At 49.2% G+C, this 20,699-nt stretch overlaps 6 protein-coding genes across 6 annotated transcripts; 4 read left to right on the top strand and 2 right to left on the bottom strand.

Annotated features, from left to right (window-relative positions):
• Nucleotides 1-1,764: 1,764 nt before the first annotated feature.
• On the top strand, nt 1,765-2,716 carry ABOM_001996 (5'/3'-nucleotidase SurE; the record flags this gene model as incomplete). The annotated part of the gene is made up of 2 exons (XM_022529126.1): nt 1,765-1,939; nt 2,001-2,716. The coding sequence occupies 2 exons, from the start codon at nt 1,765-1,767 to the stop codon at nt 2,714-2,716; spliced, it is 891 nt and encodes a 296-aa protein (XP_022392457.1).
• Nucleotides 2,717-3,606: 890 nt separating this feature from the next.
• On the top strand, nt 3,607-4,376 carry ABOM_001995 (NPP1 family protein; the record flags this gene model as incomplete). The annotated part of the gene is made up of 2 exons (XM_022529125.1): nt 3,607-3,824; nt 3,884-4,376. The coding sequence occupies 2 exons, from the start codon at nt 3,607-3,609 to the stop codon at nt 4,374-4,376; spliced, it is 711 nt and encodes a 236-aa protein (XP_022392460.1).
• Nucleotides 4,377-5,188: 812 nt separating this feature from the next.
• Nucleotides 5,189-6,150, bottom strand: ABOM_001994 (putative endo-1,4-beta-glucanase; the record flags this gene model as incomplete). Its single annotated transcript, XM_022529124.1, has 2 exons — nt 5,189-5,434; nt 5,503-6,150. The coding sequence occupies 2 exons, from the start codon at nt 6,148-6,150 to the stop codon at nt 5,189-5,191; spliced, it is 894 nt and encodes a 297-aa protein (XP_022392459.1).
• A 3,155-nt stretch (nt 6,151-9,305) lies between these two features.
• ABOM_001993 (uncharacterized protein) lies at nt 9,306-10,031 on the bottom strand (the record flags this gene model as incomplete). Its single annotated transcript, XM_022529123.1, has 1 exon — nt 9,306-10,031. One exon carries the CDS (start codon nt 10,029-10,031, stop codon nt 9,306-9,308), a length of 726 nt encoding a protein of 241 aa, XP_022392395.1.
• Nucleotides 10,032-11,396: 1,365 nt separating this feature from the next.
• ABOM_001992 (uncharacterized protein) lies at nt 11,397-11,827 on the top strand (the record flags this gene model as incomplete). The annotated part of the gene is made up of 3 exons (XM_022529122.1): nt 11,397-11,440; nt 11,503-11,557; nt 11,615-11,827. 3 exons carry the CDS (start codon nt 11,397-11,399, stop codon nt 11,825-11,827), a joined length of 312 nt encoding a protein of 103 aa, XP_022392454.1.
• Nucleotides 11,828-15,130: 3,303 nt separating this feature from the next.
• Nucleotides 15,131-20,641, top strand: ABOM_001991 (MFS myo-inositol transporter; the record flags this gene model as incomplete). The annotated part of the gene is made up of 9 exons (XM_022529121.1): nt 15,131-15,262; nt 15,376-15,718; nt 15,778-16,485; nt 18,657-18,872; nt 18,967-19,030; nt 19,083-19,526; nt 19,562-19,859; nt 19,911-20,249; nt 20,306-20,641. The coding sequence occupies 9 exons, from the start codon at nt 15,131-15,133 to the stop codon at nt 20,639-20,641; spliced, it is 2,880 nt and encodes a 959-aa protein (XP_022392456.1).
• Nucleotides 20,642-20,699: the final 58 nt, after the last annotated feature.

Raw genomic sequence — 20,699 nt, 5'->3', positions numbered from 1 at the left:
GAGTTTCGTAGACTGCTGCACGCACACGGTAGTCGTCTGTATGACAGCATCTGTACCTGACTGTCTTTCCCACAAAGGGAGATTTCCGATGGATACCTCGCTGGTCAGTGAACCATTCACAGCTTTATTTGGAATTGCGAAGACATCATGCCTTCCATCGTATGGGAGTGTCTGGTCCATGTTTCTATTTACATCATGGACCCGGTTGAACCCGTGACGACCTTCCGCAACGGTCCACAGCGTAACCCTAAACGCTGACTTATACACTTTGATATTCAACTGTTTCCATTGTTTCCGACTAGAATCCTGTTTTTGAACGACAGTGCATGGATTGGCTTTCTGGTACAATCGCTCATATAAGGTTTCTTCTCCACACCCCGCACCACACCTTTTATCCGCGCACATCCGGTGCTTCATTACGTATTTGCCATGGCCTGTGGACAGGGAATACTTGCCTCTGTTCATACCGAGTAATCCTGTGACTCGATCGTCTCTTGGAAAAGTGTGAGATAGACGACTTGGACTAGCGGACGAAACCCAGGTCCGCCCATCCTGGTGCCTGTTCGGACGGTCTAATCAATTTATTAATGCTTCAGCCTATGCTTCCTTACAAATTGTTGCCTTAAGGGCCCTTCCAATATCGTGTTTAGCTCAGGTGGAAGTCTAAGGGACGTATCTATTCCTGAAAGCAATCGCGTCTCCTTTCGTGGATAATCGCCAGTATCAGCTTCCAACGATGGCCATGAACCCCATCGATCATGAACACATGCCATGCCAAGTCCATTAGACCAATAAGCTTATACCATGTTTCCGTTAATATCCTCGTAATACCCACCTCATCCGACCCGTTGGTACTAAAAGTAATCTGCAAGACTCGGAAGATCACCGAAGAGCATGTTTCCACTCCCTAACGCTACCTTTTCAGTATTAGAGTCTAAAATAGATCGTATAAATCGGTAAGCCAGAGGCTGAGAGATTCTGTAGTACATTATGGAACCATACATGGTTTCGGGCCAAGACCGAGGTTGGATGGGAATCCTTCAAATAGTGTATTCACAACGGGCATTCTGCGTGTGTTTAGGACTAGAACAATCGGCTTACCGAGGAAATAGTTGCAATAGAAAGGGACTTGTGGAGTAGCATAATAAAGATATCATACTATCGGATTTGATATCGCATGGTCAGGGGAGTGTGGCTTAGCTACGGGTACTCTTGTAGATTGCGGAGGGAAGCTCCTATGAGGCAATAACAAAACAAAGAGAAAGGAGAAAAGTAAGTATGTATTCCGCAAAGTTATGCATCAAAGGAGAGCAGTGCCCTGGTGCCCCGTTGCCCCGTGGCTGTATAACTCTGTGCAGTCTTCTGGTCCGGCCGATGTATCTGTCCTGCAACGCCCAGCTATTCTCCTGTAGAAACCTCCAGATACATTAGAATGTAGCTCTAGGCACCGAGGTCCTAAACTGTAGCCGAGCCAATAGCAGTGGATATCAAGGAGGAGAAAGGATGGATAACGCGTCGTGCTAACAGATTTAATCTATTGCGGGCAAGCACGTGGTCCTCCTGTTGGTGGAGATCAGCTGCCGATTTGCCCTAATTGTCAAATTATGATCGTCCCCTTCGGCAGCCACGGAGTACTAACTCGAAATGTGCTCCTTCTCTCTCTCGCAAGATGAAAGAAGCAAAAGGAAGAAAGCCCTATATAAAGGACGCCTGTTTCGCGATGGGACATATTCAATAGTTGACTTTCCTACTCAAACCGTCGCCATGCATCTTCCGCTCACTCTCGCTGTGCTGCCTCTTGCAGCCCAGGCTGTAAACATCATATCCGCCAACGATGACGGGTGGGCCGAGAAGAACATCCGCACTCTCTACGACACGTTGACCGCGGCTGGTCACTCGGTGGTGATTTCGGCGCCAGCGGAAAATAAGAGCGGAACAGGTATGCTCTCCTTGTTGCTCTCCTTGCCACACACTGGGATCTAACCGTTTACACATTTTAGGCTCCTTGGATGCAGAGCCTAAGCAATTGACCGAAGCCTGCGAGTTTGACAGCTGCCCGGAAGGCAGCCCCGCAGTGGGAAACAACGCTACCCAGCCGCGGTGGAACTACGTGAACTCGTACCCAGTCACGTCAATCAAGCATGGTATCCAGAACCTCTCGACCACCTACTTCAACGGCAACCCGGACCTGGCCGTCACCGGTCCAAACGTCGGCGCCAACCTAGGAGTGGCGAACGCGATTTCCGGCACGGTGGGCGCTGCCTGCTACGCTGCCCACGACGCAGGTATCCCAGCAATTGCCTTCTCCGGCTCCAGCGGTTCTGCGACCGCATGGGATGATCCCACGCCCGAATACGCTACTATCTACGCCCAGCTGGCGGCCAAGGTCGTCGACAAGGTCGTAGCTGCCGGCACGCCCTATCTCCCCGAGGACGTCTACCTCAACGTCAACTTCCCTAAGGTGGACGACTGCGCCAGCGTGGACGACTTCAAGTTCGTGCTCTCGCGTATTTACACCGCCGTCCCCCTTATTTCGGGCGACGATGTAGAAACCTGCAGCAACGATCAGCGCCTTCCGACTGAGACCAAGGTCACGGGTGCGGGCTGCTACGTGAGTATCTCGGTGGGTAACGCGTCTAACAAGAGAGATGCGAATGCGACGCTGCAGGGACAGGTGCTGGACAAGTTGGGCGACTTCCTGACCTGTCTGCCCTAACTAGCTTGAGTGATTGCGCCACCATCAACTGGGTCGGACGTGCATGACTAGGGCGATTTATATTAAAACCGTTGCGTGGTCGGTAGGCTGCATGCGATTGGCGATATTGTTCAGTGTACATAGCCGACGTAATTAATATTAGTGTCATCACTCAATTCTTCCTGATCCTGCAGACTATTAATTTTTCTTGTTTCTGAATTATGATATTACTGCCTAGGTCGGCAGCTTCTTGCGTGCCTACTCGATCTAAACACTGTAGCTCGAATCCTTCATCATGCAGAGAATAAGCTAGCAAGGGTGGCTGCATAACATGATACGCATTAAGCGCTTTATCTACTCGATTAGTTAAAATCCCCGAAAGGTAAGGCCTACCAGAATAGGTACAAAAAGCGCACAGCGCGGTAGACATGTCTTCAAACATGATGCGACTTGGCATAGGTTGCATCCATCGTGCGCAGTAGCACTCTCACAAGCAAACTATCTAGCACTAGCAAGCAGTAGTTCTACACAAGCCGCCTCCGATTGGCAACTATTGAGGATGCGGCCACCACCTGAGACAAGAAATGCGTTAAATGTCAGTCAATCGAAAGGTGCCTGGCACGTTACAACCCACACCCCGCCAAGCCAGGATCAGTCTGATAGACCCTGGCTTATCCACTGACGATCCTTTCAGGAACCACGTTCCTGATATCGCTCGGCTGGTCGGATATCGCGCTGTTCCGCAGGGGGTCCGCAGGTGATCGGCATAACGTCGGAGAATTGTTTGCGCGATGGAATAGGGATCGACGAACTATGCGGAATGGTTCGGTCGCCCGTATAAAGAGTAACGGACATCTGTAGGTACAATGTCGGTCAATTGACTGATCGTCGTGCTCATCCAGGTCTCCAATATGGTCTCCAAACTCCTTCTCCTTACTGCTGCGCTGTCGCAACTCGTCCAGGGTGGGCTCATTCGCCGAGAGTCCATCGACCATGACAAAGTGGTGGGATTCCCTGAGACAGTACCCTCCGGAGCCACTGGCGAGGTGTACAAGGCGTATCAGCCGTTGCTGAAAGTCGTCAATGGATGCGTCCCCTTCCCTGCCGTGGATGCCCACGGAAACACCAAGTAAGCAGGACACCCCCTCGCCATAACCCCGTAGATTTTAGCATACTAAGTGCAACCAGCGGCGGCCTCGACATCTCGGGCTCCAGCAACGGCGACTGCTCCAAGAGCGATGGCCAAGTCTACGTTCGGGGCGGGAAGTCCGGCGACAAGTACGCCCTCATGTACTCCTGGTATTTCCCCAAGGATCAGGCCGCACCGGGCATGGGACACCGCCATGATTGGGAGGGTGTGATCGTCTGGATCTCTGACCCGGCCAAGACATCCGCGGACAACATTCTTGCCGTGTGTCCCTCCGGCCATGGCAAATGGGATTGCTCGACGGACGGCTACACGCTCCAGGAGACACACCCGTTGATCAGGTATTACAGTGTCTGGCCTGTGAACCACCAGTGCGGGCTCACGAATGAGGCTGGCGGATCTCAGCCTTTGGTGGCTTATGAGAGCTTGCCGGAGCCTGCGAAGAATGCGTTGGAGTCTACGGACTTCGTCAAGGCGAATGTGCCATTTAAGGAGGAGAACTGGGCTGAGAATCTGGGAAAGGCTATTTTCTAAATATTGCCAAGGCTTCGTGTGAGTGATGCATATGAACAGGGTAGAGTACACTTTGTATACATAATGTTTAAATTGGGAGCAAACCATGTATATAGCTTGACGGAACGACATTCTTGAAGTACCATTTTCCAGATTTCAGCATGTTAGCTGACATTGTGATAGCTATCGCAGTAGCTCTATCATGGCTGTCTTTGTCATTGTTGAACTGTTTCTTTCCATGTGTTGTACCAAAAATGCTAAATGCAATGACTATGAACTAGTATAAACGGAGCCCTAATTACTGGCACCAGCCTCACACCGGATCCCAAGCAGAGAATCCGCTCCACATACTTAGCAAAGTTAATGTTAGAATAATCATGTTGTGGAGTTCAGACGATGTAAATATCTTCGTAAAGACCACCATTTCATCTTCCTGCCATTAACGATTTTAAATGGCGATGTAACTCGCCTCCACTGCTATCAACTCCCATGAACTAAAGGCCAATGATACCACTGCTTGATATTATGTTAAGTTGAGCGCAGTGGCATACGAATCTTGTCCTGTCTAGTGCATAGAACGTCAGAGGAAGAGTACTTAGTGATTGAAAATTAGCGGTATTCTTCACTAATGTGGAATACTACTACAGTTTTGAGAGAGCAAGCACTACGCGGATAGGATAGGCTGGACCGGAAAAACAACTGTGGTCAATTGAGTTTGTGGCTCATGAGTTCACAGAAAGAATCTATAATACAGTTTTCCAAAGCATTCCGATTTCTCTTCAGCGCAAACAGTATCTTGAACCCTAATGATGTCATCTCCTTGGAGTCAACGCTTAGCGGGAGGCAGCAGCAGAAGAGGTGGGAGCAGCCGAAGAAGATGGAACAGCCGAGGAAGAGGGAGAGCGAGTAGGGGCAGCGGAAGAGGAGGCGGCGCCCGAGGAGGAGGCACCAGAGCCCGAGGCAGGAGTGGTAGCAGCGGCGCCAACGGTGAGGGCGGTGCCGGTCGAGGTAACGGCAGAGGTGGCTTGGGTCACACCAGTAGCGGCGCCGGTGTAGAGGCTGGGCCAGGAACTGGGTAGCTGGAGACGACCTCATAGATGTTGAAGATGATGCCATCGCTGGTTGGGGTGTAGAGCTCGGTTCCAACGACACCGGCGGGCTTGTCGGCACCATCACCGTTGACCTTAAGGTTGAAGCAAGAGGGGTAGTTCTGAGCACCACCCTCCGTGCCGGCGGAGTGGAGGGCAATCAGCTCGTGGCGGAGGACATAGTAGCCCGGAGCGATCGACTTGGGGATCTCGACGAGCCAGCTGTTGTTGTTCTTGATCAACTGGTCGTCGCCCCAGACACCGGGGACACTGGAGCCATCCACAATACCGACACCATCGATCTTGAAGAACTCGAGAGAGGTCTTGTCAACCGAGGCGCAGTTGGGCTCACAGCGGGCGAGGTAGTCAATGACAGGGCCGTGGTGGGATTCAGGCCATGGAGTCCATTGAAGGCTGATGCGGTCTCCGGCGTTGACCTCGACGTAACCATTGCCAGCGGTAGCGTTCTGGTGGCAGATGATGTCGGGCGAAGTGTAGTCATCAGGGGCGAGAGGGCCGTTGCCAGTGTTGGGAGTGGTCCAGGCGGCTACGGTGGGCGCGCTTTCACCCATGTAAGGGAAGGAGTTGATATCGAATCCCTCGTAGTAGACGCCGTTGACCACGATGTTGGTGACATGGCCGTGGGCAGCAACCTTGGTGGCCGAGAGGAGGGCCGTCAGAAGAGAAGCAGACTGAACGTGACGCATTTTGTCAGGGCAAAGAAAGAAGTTCAGATAATGAATGGGGTTAGGTAGCGAAAGAGTGATATATGCGGTCCAGCGCAACGAATGTAAAGATTTAGCCTGGTAGGCAAATACAGAATAAAGATATTGAAAGAAAGACCGGTGATTGAATAGAGGAAAAGAATGAACGAGCCCATCGTCCTTTTTAAATCACAAAGATGAATCTGACCGCCACCCTATACCTCACACCTCAAACGTCCGTTCCTCTCTTCTGCATGCACGATGGCCCATCGCTTGCGTGCCCTGGAAGGATAGCCCGAAGAAAAGCCACCAGACGCTGCGGTTCCACAAGCGCCGAAGTAATCAATGTGAGAATACACGGTGATCGATCAACTAGTGAGTGTAAGCGACGACAGGATAGGGTATTTTTTTCGGGTCTTCCTCCAAAGATACCAACCCTGCCAGGAGTTTAAACGTAGCAGATTGATTTAAATTGGCGCCGATCCCCGTTAGTTGGTTTGGAGGTGAAATTATCCGTAGCATGGATCCACCACTCACGCCCTTGAAAACCTTTAGCCGCGACAAGAGTGGAGATAGTCTAACTAATAATAGTCGTTATTATCCCTACTGCATCCCTAGTCTACTATAGAGCTAGAATGTAAGCCATGATTGCTGGGATTACCTCACTCCATAAGGTTGTTTCATGTCCATGTTGACTGTCACACCATCATGAAGACAAGTCTACGGATACTCGCGAATCAGCTGGAGTGTAGGCATGGCAAAGACCCCAACAAGTTGCCGAGGGATTATAACAGCTCCATTTCTTCCGCCTCTAATGAGTAGCCAAGCCGGGAAATTATTGCAATGCGATATTAATCTTCACCTGATTGTCTTGAGACCATCCTTCGGCCCGAGCCCGGACCAATAGAACACTCTGAGAATTCCTGATATCTTTCCATTGGTCCTCTAGAGCTGGTGGTTCCACTATTGGGTGCCAAAGCTCATATTATATGTGAAGCCAGAGGAAAGGGCGAGGCTTTATCTTTCTAACGGGGAAGAAGTGGAGTGACTATTGGCTCCACAGCCCAGGTTCACATCTACAATACACACCAGCAGGTTGTCGAACACAACTAATTCGTATACTCCAATCCAGTCCAACTTTATAGTAGACTGTCTGGGTCTTCCAAAGGCTCTAATCTCCCATATTCATCTACTGCACGTATTATCGACCGGTCTAGAATATCTCTAGGGTTCAATGAGCTCAATAACATCTTACATAGTCTTCACAGTTGGGTCTTAATAAATGCCTGATGCAGGCGTCAACCCAATAGTTTATATTCTTTGCTAAACATGCTTCTAGGGTCAAGGTGGATACTCTATAGTTCCTGGTGCCACTATTCAAATGTTGCTGCATTCAGATAGGCATGGAAGTTCACCCCCTTCCATGTCTATCGTACTCCTAAAGGAGGCGCAGGTACGGTACCTCAGCCACAGGAGATAAATTTACTTCCTTCCCCTTTCATTGGCCCCATGGATCGTCAGCCTTTCTATAATAGTAGCGCAACTATGATCATCCTACTCGTACGAACCCCTGGTCTGAAAAAGGAAGTTACTGCTAGTAGTGATGATCCACTTCTAGAAGGAATATATGAGAAAGAGTTATATGCGAAGAGTGAAATCTCCGTGAAGATCTCACATCATATCCGTCAAACATACTCGTAATGAACCAGGAGTCAGCATACTTGTCCGTTGTTCTGGCCTTCGGCGAAGGTTTGTCCAATATATTGACAATGACAACCCCAAATGCTAGATGCCTTTAGCATTTCTGGTCGATTACTGAAAGGGATATATTGTCAACTGATGCGTGATCGATGATGGACAATGATATATTATTGAACGACTGCAGTATTTCAACTAGTGATCGTGATGTAGTGTCATGCAATCTGCAAAAGAAACGCCATGGGGATCCTGCGCCTGCCTTCCTGAAGCTATGGAGGGTTTCTTTACAAAACAATTTGAGGTGTATGTCATAGTCTTCGAAGTGCAGTGATAAAGAGGAGCAGACCCTTCGAGAGACAGGGTGAAAGTTCACGTGGGAAAGCCATACAACTACACACGTAAAAACCAATATAAAAGGAATAAGAAAAATGGTACACAGCGCGGGAAAAAGATGTGGGGAGAAAAACAGCAAAAAGAATGACCGACGCAGGGATCGAACCTGCAATCTCTTGATTCGTAGTCAAGCGCCTTGCCATTGGGCCAGCCGGCCAATTGTTGAAGTAACAATTGATTATTTGATATTATGAAACCAAGGATATACAAGTTTTACTTTTCATTTTTGCATCACTCTTGCCACTCAGAGCGCGCGTCTAGGAGATGTGACGTGCCAAAAGTTTTCAAAGCCTACCACTAATAGTTTTCTTAGTCTTTTCTCATTTCCGGTAGAGCGTTCCAGATGCAACCTGTTGATCTTAGCTTTTACAGAATTTAATGCTATCTGGGGAATAGTTCGCTTTATGGTCGCTACTATATATGGTCATGGACTTATATATATATTGTCGGGTGGATAACTATATACCCACGTACCCAGACAGGAATTGTACCTTGAAAACGCTTTCAAGTATATTTTCAATTCAGCAGTGAACTACAGTGCTTTCTGTCTAATTCAGAAACAATATACCAATTGCGTGTGGAAAATTTGAGGGCTATATAAAATACAAATGCACAGCTCAACTTGTTACTGTCTGTTTTGCACATATTCTCCCACAAGGTGAGAGTAAGTCCTAATTTGGGTAGTTGATTGAGTGAAAGACATTGGAAGGTGTCTAAAAATACCGAGATTTCTGGTAACAATATCGGACACTTGGAAACCCCCAGTTGAGGGGTTTCAACTCATGGTCAGAGCTACCAATACCAGCTACCGCGATCTCAACCATTGTGTAATTTAATAGAATGCGGCAGTTCTGTATCACATTTCTTTGGCAATGTCTACCCCAAGCCAACGATAAAAGACATCTATGCAGAGCTAAGTATACATACAAAATAGTCGACATGTGTGAATGTGCTGCATGCCCAGCAGTAAATAGTAGGAAGGCAGCCGAAGTCACTATTCCAGGATTCCTCCCCTAAGTATCGACCCCCTCCTACGGAAACCATAACTAGCTACTCGAGCGAGTCATCTATTTCAGCTCACCCTCACCATTGCACATCTTCAGAGGGTACCCGTCACCCAGGCAGCTGGTGATCACACCCTGCACCCAGTCCAGCTTGGCCTGCTGGTAGGAGACGCTCTTGCGGTCGAACGAATCGGCCTGGAAGTACTCGTACTGAGCCTTGCCAGGAGCACCGCTGAAAACATAGCCTCTGCGGCGGTGGGTCAAGGGGTTGCTAACAATGGCACCCCACTTGTCCTTGGGGATCGTCATGGTGGCCGTGCCGGTAAGAGTGTTGGTAACAGTATCTTGGTAGTTGATACTGGCGCCAATCTGGAGCCACTTCTCAACAGTAGCAGTGAAAGAGGTACCGACGCTGATGCTGTTGGCAACGCTCTGACCGGCGGCAATGGCGACAGTGGCGGCGGCTCCGTTGGCGTGAGTGATGGGGGACATGGCGATATCCCAGCCCAGGAATTCCTGGTCGGGGAGAGGGATGATGAACTGAGCATCACCGCGCTTCTGAAGACCGGTGAAGCCGTCGGACTTGAAGGACCGGGGGAGGTTGTCGGTCGGGGGCTCAAGGGAGATGCCGTTCAGGTGAGATTCAAGGTCCTTTTTCTCAACAGCCTTGGTAGTACCGTCACCGAGGACGAGGATGGCCTTGTCGGCGGAGATTTGATCGGCAGGGAGAGCCGTAGTGAGGGCACTATTGGCGCAAAGGGAGGCCAGCAAGACGAAGGGGACCTTCATGATGTCGAGATGAGCAATTTAATTGCTAAGGAAGTATTAAAAAAGATTGCGAAGGTTGCTTGGAGAGAGAGAACAAGTCGGGGGAAGAGGTCAATTGACGGGAAGGAGGCTTCTATATAGAATCTGGCCACGGGGAGTATGTAGCTGCCATTGGGAATCCAACGGGACCAAAGACCAAGATGAATACCTCTGAATCAGGAGCCACTCTCGGCATAGCTGACGTGCCATTCACCATGGGGTGTCGGAGGATTGGCAGGCGATCCCTCTATCCTATTTGGAAGGAATTCTCCGAGGATTGCCCGGAAACAGATGAGCGTCTTAGAAATAGTCTAAGACTAAAGGATCTGGTGATAGTTGAATGTCACCCCCATATTTGGAAGGCAGCAGTAGATAGCCGGCATGTGGGAGACAATAATTCCCGCAGGTTAATCTAATTAGCTTTACGCTGAAGAATGTACGTACTCAGACATAGGGCCCATGTTCCTGTCGATCATCAGTCGTGGACCCAAGGCACCGGGTCATTGGCCATGATTTAACGTTAACTCAGGCCACTGGGGATATTATTGCTTGGACAGGCATTCAGGAACCTGGTGAAGTGGAGCAAAACCGACGAGCTTTCCCCAGGGATCAGTAGCATGGGGGATAGTCATACACTACCACACATTTGATTGCATCCAGCCCCACAAGCGTCGACGAACCACCAGTAGAATGAAGTCCGATGGTCTCACTATCTCACTATGGAGCACAGCCACGGATATCAAGGTTCCAATCTACAGTTTTGCCACCCGCTATTCCTTCGCCTTACTATCTTGTGCACCGAGGGCATCCCCATCGCCCAACCGTGTTGATCGCTTCCGAAATGATCGACCCGGGTATCCCCACGCGGCTCCGATTGGATCTACAGGTGAGACAATGAGGTGCAGCTACTGCTACGAAGGATTAAACGCAGTCCTGCATATGCATTTAATGTCCAGAAGTGAAACATCTCCCGCGCTGAAAGACGTTGGCTAGCCGGAAATAGAGTCCCAGATCACTGCCGGTACCTGCATTATCAACGGCCAAGCACATCATTCTGATTCAGGTCATGTCATGAGGAGTCTTGTCGGTTCGCAGATTATGATCGTGGGATCTACATGGGGTATCTTCGGATATTTCGCCTTGGACCGAGACATGCCATTACCATGACAGGAGCCCCGGGATCGGCTCTGTACACATATACTCCGCCAGGGATACCCTCTCGTGACCGTTCGTCATCTTTCTTAAGTACTACCGTTGCTCGCGAACGTCAGGAGTTCCAATCTAGGATTCCCAAACCCCAACACACCACCTATCATCTCTCACTTCTTCGTCGGGACACAAGCAAACATGAAGGCATCTCTCTCTTTGATCGTTGCAGCTCTGGCCGCTGGGTACGGGAATTCATTTACTACCTAACCAACTTCAACCACTGGCAGTATTAACGATTCATTAGTGTCGTTGCGGATCTTCACTATACCGGTGTTTGCGTTGATACCAATGGCGGTGTTGTACGTGCTATCCCCATTCACTTTCCCCCGCAACAGTCAATCTAACAATCTACTTAGGATGCCTATAACCGGGCTGCCACCGAGAAGGCTTGCGCCGCGTACAAGAAGCGCAACACCGGCAACAAGCAATGGGATCAGTGCCCCGACTGCACAGTGAAGAACGAGAAGGACCTCCTCTATTACTGCGACTCCGCAGCCCAGCACATTGGAGGTGATGAGCTGCACTACTATTGCACACAGAATGGCGCCGGTGGCAGTGTGGCCTGGTAGATTGAGTATCGCGGACTTGATTAGGACAACGCAACTATAGTGGGTGATGGGCTTGAGTTAGTCGCAAGGCAGTCAGCGAGTATTGTACCTCTTTTTACAACATGTATATCACAGAATATTCTCCTGGTTAATGGGCCTGGGCCCTCGAATGGGTTTGCAAACAAGGGCGACATGCGCTTCTCACCGTTAGTTTGAAGTATTCTGTACTTGAAACACTAGTCCGAGGGACGAACCATGGCGCGAATCTAATAGGATGATCATATCTCCATACTCATAAAGATGACTTATAGGTTTCATCTAGAGAATGATTTGGCGTGGTTATAGAGCATGGTATCCGTCAAAATATAGTAGCTTCAGGTACGGTGGTGGAGCTGGGAGTAACTTATAAAGTCATCATATGTACATCATATGAGACGACTTGGCTTGTCCATCACTACCTAAAATCGAAGATCACAAAAGCCTGAAACACTGAGTAAGGGAACCATCATGAGAGCCTTTGTAAGGCGCCCTACAATCAACGTGAGAGTCTTGAGTCTCTATCGTTGGTGTAGCACTGAACTCCAGGTAATGTCAAGTGACATTAGATGACAAAATTAGGCTCTAACAGTATACGGCAGGATGAGATCCGTATATAGGCAAGGCTCGCCTTATAAAAGAGCAGGGGCCAGGGCTAAGTTGTGGACTATGGCACATAGTGATACATTGTATGGCAGATATGAATCCTGAATGTGGCACAAGGATATTAAAAAAAGTTATAATCATTATGTATGTTGACATGATCGCACTCGCATTAAACATTATTGGTTGCTTGAATAATACCATCATAGACCCTATGGTCTTCCTAGCCCAGAGACAGCTCACTAGGAGTTCCAAAATGAATGCCAAATAAATCAAAAAGGGAGGATGAAGCATTTCATCGCACGTCTTTCCCAGCCATCACTAGATGTCGGTCAGACCTTAAAGTCCGTGCATTCGCAGGATATCAATATTATCGTGATTAAACATTATTTGATGGTGGGAAATCGCAATATCAGACGCTAATGGCGAAAGGTATGTGTTGTAAGCTGTCATGATTATCTTTATGATGAAAAAGATCTTGTCGCTAACAAGCGCCTTAGATATCCGTCTTGCGGGGTTGCTTCCTGAGACGGTGACAAGCCCAGCAGGCCCAGACGAACAAAACAAAATGAAGCACTCTGTTCAAGTCAGTCTAAGCACTGGCTCAAAAGCACTGATTTTTTTTCGTCTTACGAGGTGAGCAAGGCCATCGCGAATCCAAAGAACTCGACCCTTGGCAATGTGGTGTCCCGGCAGACAGATCTACGACAGGAATACCCTCCTTCCGCGGCAGGCGTCAAGACGATCATCGTTACGAGAGTAGTAGCAAACACTGCCGAAAAAGCAATAAAGTCGAATGCAATATGGACGCCCGGATGGAGAGCTCGACGGAGAAGAAGTCTGGCTGTTAAGGGCACAAGCGACCAAAGGAATGCATATGAAGACTGATCGACAACATGAGCTTCCGTAGAGATAGCATCAGATCGCAAAATGAAGTGGCTCACTTACTGGAGCTAATATCATCAGACACAGCATGGCGCCATTGAGATCCGTAAAGACGCGATCGTGAGCTTTTATTGCCCAGGCGAATACCACCAGAGTCGTAAAAGCACTGACAAGTGCTGCTATGCGAAGCGATAAGTTAACCGGATGGCCGCTCTGCAAAAGATACTTTCTGTCCGTCATATTTGGTCTGCAGGACAATTCTGAGCTTAGTGACTTCGAATATGGTTGCAATATGCAGCCATAATCGGAGAAAAGGCTGCATAACACTTCTTTTTGTATGATATTGATGAGGGAGTATTGTTTCTTAGAGTTTCAAGCCACACTGGTGATCTACACGATAGCATCAGCCAAGACTCAAACACGAGGTTGAGCCAACACAGCCGTAATTGCTGAGTTGGTACTAGCCACCCAATAAGAGTTGGCAAAGAAGAGGGCAGTGCCAAAAATATACTAGATTGCCTTACTGCACTGCCCTATGCATGGATAGCATTCCCACCGGAGTCGTCACTGACCCTGGCTGGAGATATAAAGCCGACCAATTAGGAGAATACACCATCCAACTGTAGGGTTGTTTTGGCTTGCTGATACCGTTCATTGGTTCTAGTGCCAAGGGCGCTTAATGGAACTATATCAGGCCATACACTTGTTTTGCTGGGTCCCGCTATAGGCTCAATTATAGGAGTTGTGGGAAGTTCAGGACATGTGCCGAACATCATTGCCAAATATACATCACCCTCAATGGTGAATCGTGTGTATGCATTTACTCTCTAGGTGTGAGTTCTGCATTTCAATATATTTTCATTTGCTCTGACCTTTGCATGTTCACTCAACATGGTTTCCCAGTGCAGAGTCTGTCTGCGTAGAACTTTATGATGATCAGGGTTAGCTTTCCATGCAGTCTCATGTGTACGACAAGATGTTGGATTGATCAAACCTGGAGATACTGCCGATAAGCAGGCCTCATCTGTGTCTACCCGTAGTCACAAACCCATTCCTCTGGCTCCCATCCTGAGAAATCTAGCTGCCTTATTAGAAGTGTGACATAGCAGAGAATGGCATGTGAGATCATCGTTTCTCTCCCCATAGATGGGCTAGTCAAGAGACAACAATATTTATATTTATAGACTGTTTTTAGTACCCACTCAGAAACTTTGGGCAGGGTGCCTTGTGTTCGAGCTCCCGAGACTTCAGTTGGCCAAGCGAGGAGTTTATTCATGCGGCTCATTTACAATGACAGCCTTTATCTCCATTCTATCGCTCATATCACAGACAACACCAGATAAGTCAACCGTAGCGTAGTTGACGGATGCTTGTCTCATAGTGTCGATATACTGACGACTATCTTCCGTCTCTTGGGGCCGATGGGCGGGGGATTCCGCATCGGGCTTTTCCGATCACTTCACTGCCAGCTGTACTTTGGCAGGACGAGAGCTTAGATGCTCTATCTGAGTGAACTACCCATATTGAGGGTGGGTACAGCAACAGAATGGGAGAAACATATCAAAGAGAACGCTCAATGCACCCCTGGATTACGCGACAGTTTCCGACGCAAAGGTAGCGTTCATGTTATGGCTTAATGATTACGAGCGCTTTGCGTCTTTCACTGATCATCATATAAGAGACACGAGTAGACGAACAAAGCTTCAAGCCCAGACACATCGGCTGTTTTACCGCACGACACAAATGACAGCTGCCAACGTACAAACCTAAAGATAACCCTCATCCCTCAGCAAGGCAGAAATGAACGGAGCGTCTAATGGGGTAGCCAACGAGAAGGGCGTTTCCGCTCATGGGACACTTGAGAGACAAACTAAAGCTTCAGTTAATGATACAGCATCTATCCCAGATGGCGGGACTAAGGCCTGGGTGCAGGTTATAGGAACCTTTTTTATTTTCTTCAACACATGGCAAGTTCAAGAGATATAGCCCTGTTAGTCTGGTCTGACGTGTATAGGGGCGTACTAAACACGTTTGGTGCTTATCAGACCTATTATGAGACCCGGAAACTGTTTCCCTCATCCTCATCGAGTATTTCCTGGATAGGTTCAGTGCAGTCGTCTTTGCTCCTCGTCTTAGGATTGATAACTGGTCCGCTGTATGATGCGGGCTACTTTTATCCCCTTCTTTTTAGTGGCTCGTTTATGATCGTATTGGGGCAGATGATGCTGAGCCTCTCCAAGGAGTACTACCAGGTGCTGCTATCACAAGGAGTCTGCATCGGTATTGGAACAGGCTTAATTCTCATTCCTGGCGTTGCTGTGCTCTCCACCTATTTTAGTACGAAGCTGGCCCTTGCGAATGGATTTGCAGCTGCTGGCAGTGGATTGGGTAAGCCGTAGGAGTTGTGTTTTCCTATAGGAGGAAGTGTTTCTGACTTTGAACGGTAGGGGGCATTCTCTATCCGATTATCTTTCACCGACTTCTCAACCAAATTGGATTTGGATGGACCTGTCGTGCGATGGGCCTCGTCATATTAGTCACGATAGCCATTCCGATCACGGTCTTTCGATTACGAGTGAAGCCATCTGGCAAACGGAAACTCTTGGACCTTGGGGCATTTCGCGAGCCCGCGTATACGTTCTTTGTGCTGGGAGGAACTCTCGAATTTATCTCGCTCAACATCCCATTTTACTATATTCAATACTTTGCTATCAGTCAAGGGATCGCCGCTAACGACCTTGGATTCTATCTACTCTCAATTTTGACCACCGGATCGGTTATGGGGAGAATATTACCAAACGTATTTGCCAATATTATAGGCCCATTCAACATCATATTTGCATGCACGGTTATCGCGGGGGCCCTGGTGTTCGCCTTGGTTGATCTATCTAGTCTGGTGGGAGTGATCATCGTGGCTTTTCTTTATGGCTTCTTCACAGGAGCATTTGTGTCCCTGCCGCCCACTTGCTTTGTCAAGCTTTCCCCAGATCGGGCTTTTATTGGCACTCGAATGGGGATGGGGTATGCAGTAATGACTGTCGGAAATCTAGTCGGCACTCCAGCGGCTGGGGCCATCCTGCAAAACCGGGGCTTCAATGCCGTGTGGATCTTTGGGGGTGGGGTTTCGATTGCAGGAGGAATAGCTATGATGATCAGTAGGAATATCCAAGGGGGATGGAAGGTACTAATGCGACAGTGACATCGGGATAGCTCTATGCTTGGCTACTACTGCCATATGGAAGTCATAGAAAAGTTACATGGCGTGCAAGTTGGGTCGTCATGATGTATCTCCAGAAAATGATAGGGATAGCTCGGATATCTTTGCTGCCGCTCAGATATCTCTCCTTTACTTCCTCGCTCTTTTGTCTTTTGCCGTAGCTATTTCTAGTATTTCTGGCTCGTATATCGGTTCACCGTTCGCTGCAAGTCATCCACCGGCGACCGCACATGCTCGAATTAGTTTCACGGTGATTATCTGGGAGGTCCTGCGGTGTGGTCCCATATTTCGATGAAACTAACTTTGACCATGTCATCATCCAGTCCTTTGGCCAAGAAATAGCCGGTTGCGTGACTTGGTGTTCGTTGCGGCGCGTTATTAGCCATCTTGGCTGCCGGTTCGCAGGGGGTATATCCGCCAATAAATGGAAGACCCAGCTCGAATGCGTTGCAACCGTAATGGCACTGACGCTTGGGGCGTTGGATAGAGCGCCTAAGGCCAAGCAAGGTTCATAACCATGTGACCTATCGACCAAATCGGAAAGGGGTCGAATGGTTGCGACTTTCCTTCTTTTCATTCCTCTCCCTCTGCGGGCACTCTGTGAACCGATAAACATTAATATCATTCTACAAGAGGGCTCTTGGCAGAACAACAAGCGGGCCCATTTTTGGCTCCAATGGCGCTGATCTCCAATCCAAAACCCAAGGGCAAAATCCGAGGTGAACTTTTCGTGCCCCGCCGACAAATCGTTTATATCTGAACACATTTATCCCCCCGTAACGAACTCTGTCTTTAGGAGACTCAGACCTGCATGAAAAAGAACCCTGGCGGGAAAGCACCATCCCTAGTGGAAACCCGTCCTAGTCACCTATCGGGTTCCGACAAAATCGATGAGTCGAACCTGTGCTCTCGGACAACCAGCTGTGGACGCCTTGCAGGGTCGGCATATGTAAGCCAAGCTGCTAATCTTGGTATTTCCGCATGCGGATATACCAATGGCAGTTTCTGTGAAAAGAGTCTTCTTGGCCTCCCTCGGGATGACTGGCTGTGCGCTCTCGGCGCCAAGCTGCCGAGAAGTATTGGACCGAGTGGGAAAATGCCGATTGCTGTGCTATGATGCCAGAGGGGAGTGAATTGCTGTCGGAGCCTTGAGCCTTGAGCATTCTGTCCAACTGACCTTTGGTTATTATCATGATGATCCCAGCTAGCCCTTTTCCGGTCTCTTTGTATCGGGCATACCTACAGGGGAATGCCACTACTACGTTTCTCGGACCACATGGCTTACATATGTGCACTACCGCTGGATGAACCTGCATGACTCCGTCGGCGAGTCATGTTTCTGCTACTCGCGTTTGTCGTCGTAATAACCTCCTCTAGTCCCGCAGTGCCCTGTCAGTCTGTCAGCCATGAAATGCCACGAAGCGACTGTATACCCTCATGAAAACCAATAGACATTAATCCCGCCGAACTGTCCGTTCTTCGTTACAGAGGAACAGCCACACACCCAGCGACATTGGCAAAGTGGACCCTGGGTGGCAGGTTAGGTTTCCCCATTCAACTCGTCTGGGACTTCCAAGAACGCCACTAGGATGCTCTTGGGACTCCAAGCCTCTTGGCCTGGGGACAGTATGGAGTCAGTGGGAAAGTCTCTGGGGTAGGTGGTAGCTAATCTGGAGACGGGCAGTCATCATGCGGAGCAAATCAACTTGACTGGTCAGCAAAATGGCACGATGGCTACCCCTGTTGTTGTGCGGGCGACAGCTCTTCTTCTGGGCCCTTGGAGAGGTTAAAAGCGACGGTCTGCCACTGTCTGAGATTGTGTGGCCCCAGAATTTTCTCCTTCAGCTGCCTCTCATTTGCCTATCATATCCTGCACCTCTTCTTGGACATACTGACCCACGCCTTGGTCCTCTGATCTGCAAGGTGCTCCGCACCTAGACTTCTGCCATGGATAGGAAGATCGATGACCCCGAAGCACCTGCTTGACGTCTCAGCATCTTGAGTCCGCCGTGTCAGTCGAGAAACAAGATGCAGCGGAGACAGCCAGGGTTTGGTCACGGGATGTTATTAAAAATGATACTAACACGAAACTGAAAAACCCCCTCTCAGGATTGACTCGTGAGGAGCTTTACCGCGATGTCGAAGAGTTTGCTCGAGACAAAGATCTCGAGCACATTATGGAACACCTCAAACGGGGCGCGCTGGTGGCCCAAGACCCAAAAGCTTTCGAGGAATTGAGCGAATTGTCTGAAGGCGAGAAGGAACTCCTCCGACGTGAGAAGACGCACAGATGGAGTCAACCTTTCATGATGTATTTTATGACCAGTAAGCACCGCATCTCGTAGGAAGCGTTTTTGGTTTACTTTCTTTTCCCGTTTCCCTTGTTTTTTAATTTTTGTTTAACCCCGATGATCTATAGTTCTCTGCGCTGGTTCCGCAATTGTTCAGGGAATGGATCAAACTGCAGTGAACGGAGCACAAGAGTGAGTAAAGTCAACTGATTCAGGTGGTGACTGTCAGTCTGACAATAGCCAGATACTACTTTGTGGAGTTTAACATCACGAATTCGTGGTTGCAAGGCCTAGTGAACGGCGCGCCATATCTTTGTTCAGCTCTTATCGGCTGTTGGACTACTGCTCCGCTCAATCGCTGGTTCGGACGACGGGGTTGCATCTTTATCTCCTGCTTCATCTCATTTGCTTCCTCCTTTTGGATGGCAGCCGCACACACCTGGTGGAACCTCCTGCTGGGTCGTTTCCTGTTAGGTTTTGCGGTGGGTGCGAAGTCAACGACTACTCCAGTCTACGGCGCTGAATGTGCGCCTGCTAATATACGCGGTGCCCTGGTGATGATGTGGCAGATGTGGACGGCATTTGGCATCATGCTAGGCTATATCGCTTCTGTCGCGTTCATGAATGTGTCACATGCAACCATCCCAGGTTTCAACTGGAGGCTTATGCTGGGGTCGACCGCCATTCCGTAAGTTTCTTCCACAGGGCTGACCCACTCGGCAGCTTTATTCTGCGTGAATTAACAGTCCCGAGTCCCTTCTTTGTTTGTATCCAGGTGTATCTGTGCCCCGAATCACCGCGATGGTATATGATCCGCAACCGCTACCGGGACGCGTACGGGGCACTTTGCAAGCTGCGCCCATCGGAATTTCAAGCCGCGAGGGACCTTTATTACATTCACTCTGCGTTAAAAGTAGAAGAGAAGCTCCGGGAAGGAAAACACCTCTGGCGCGAGATGTTCACCGTCCCCCGTAACCGGCGCGCCGCCCAATCATCTTTCTTCGTCATGTTCATGCAACAGGTTCGTTTTTGAGCATCCCAAGCCTCCATCTGTGCCTCTAACGTCGTCTAGTTCTGCGGCGTGAACGCAATAATGTACTACTCTTCTTCGATGTTTCGGGACGCGGGATTTGATCTCCGAACAGCGCTTGTTGTATCCCTCGGATGCGGTATCACGAACTGGATTTTTGCTCTCCCGGCGGTGTACACAATCGATACCTTTGGTCGGCGCAACCTTCTGCTGACTACGTTCCCTCTGATGTGCCTGTTCCTGCTCTTTACCGGATTTTCGTTCTACATCCCCGATCAGACTCCTCGAACGGCCTGTGTCGCAACCGGTATCTACCTGTATATGATTGTGTACTCGCCTGGGGAGGGACCCGTGCCTTTCACATACTCCGCCGAAGCATTTGTGAGTAACATTTCTTACCTTCCTCCCGTGTCATCGACCAAAGCTAATCTAAACAGCCACTGTACATCCGTGACATTGGCATGTCGTTTGCGACGGCCACGACTTGGGGATTCAACTTCATCGTTTCGCTCACATGGCTCCCTCTGCGGGATGCATTCAGTGTCCAAGGGGCATTTGGTTGGTACGCAGCATGGAATATTTTCGGGTGGATTTTCTGCTATTTCTGCCTGCCGGAAACCAAGGCGCTGTCCCTGGAAGAATTGGATCAGGTCTTCTCCGTGCCTACCCGCAAGCATATCAACCACTATCGCGGCATGTTACCGTGGTATGCGAAGAAGTACATCCTCCGTCAGGATGTACCGCCGCAAAAACAACTGTATGATTACGAGTGACAGTTGCCCCGACAAGGCGTTTCGAATAACGGGGCACTCGGCTCACGCGTCCGGGGTC

The sequence above is a fragment of the Aspergillus bombycis genome (assembly GCF_001792695.1).
Source record: "Aspergillus bombycis strain NRRL26010 chromosome Unknown contig00014, whole genome shotgun sequence".
NCBI classification, from domain to species: Eukaryota; Fungi; Ascomycota; class Eurotiomycetes; order Eurotiales; family Aspergillaceae; genus Aspergillus; species Aspergillus bombycis.
This window is presented reverse-complemented; position numbering and strand designations above follow the sequence as displayed.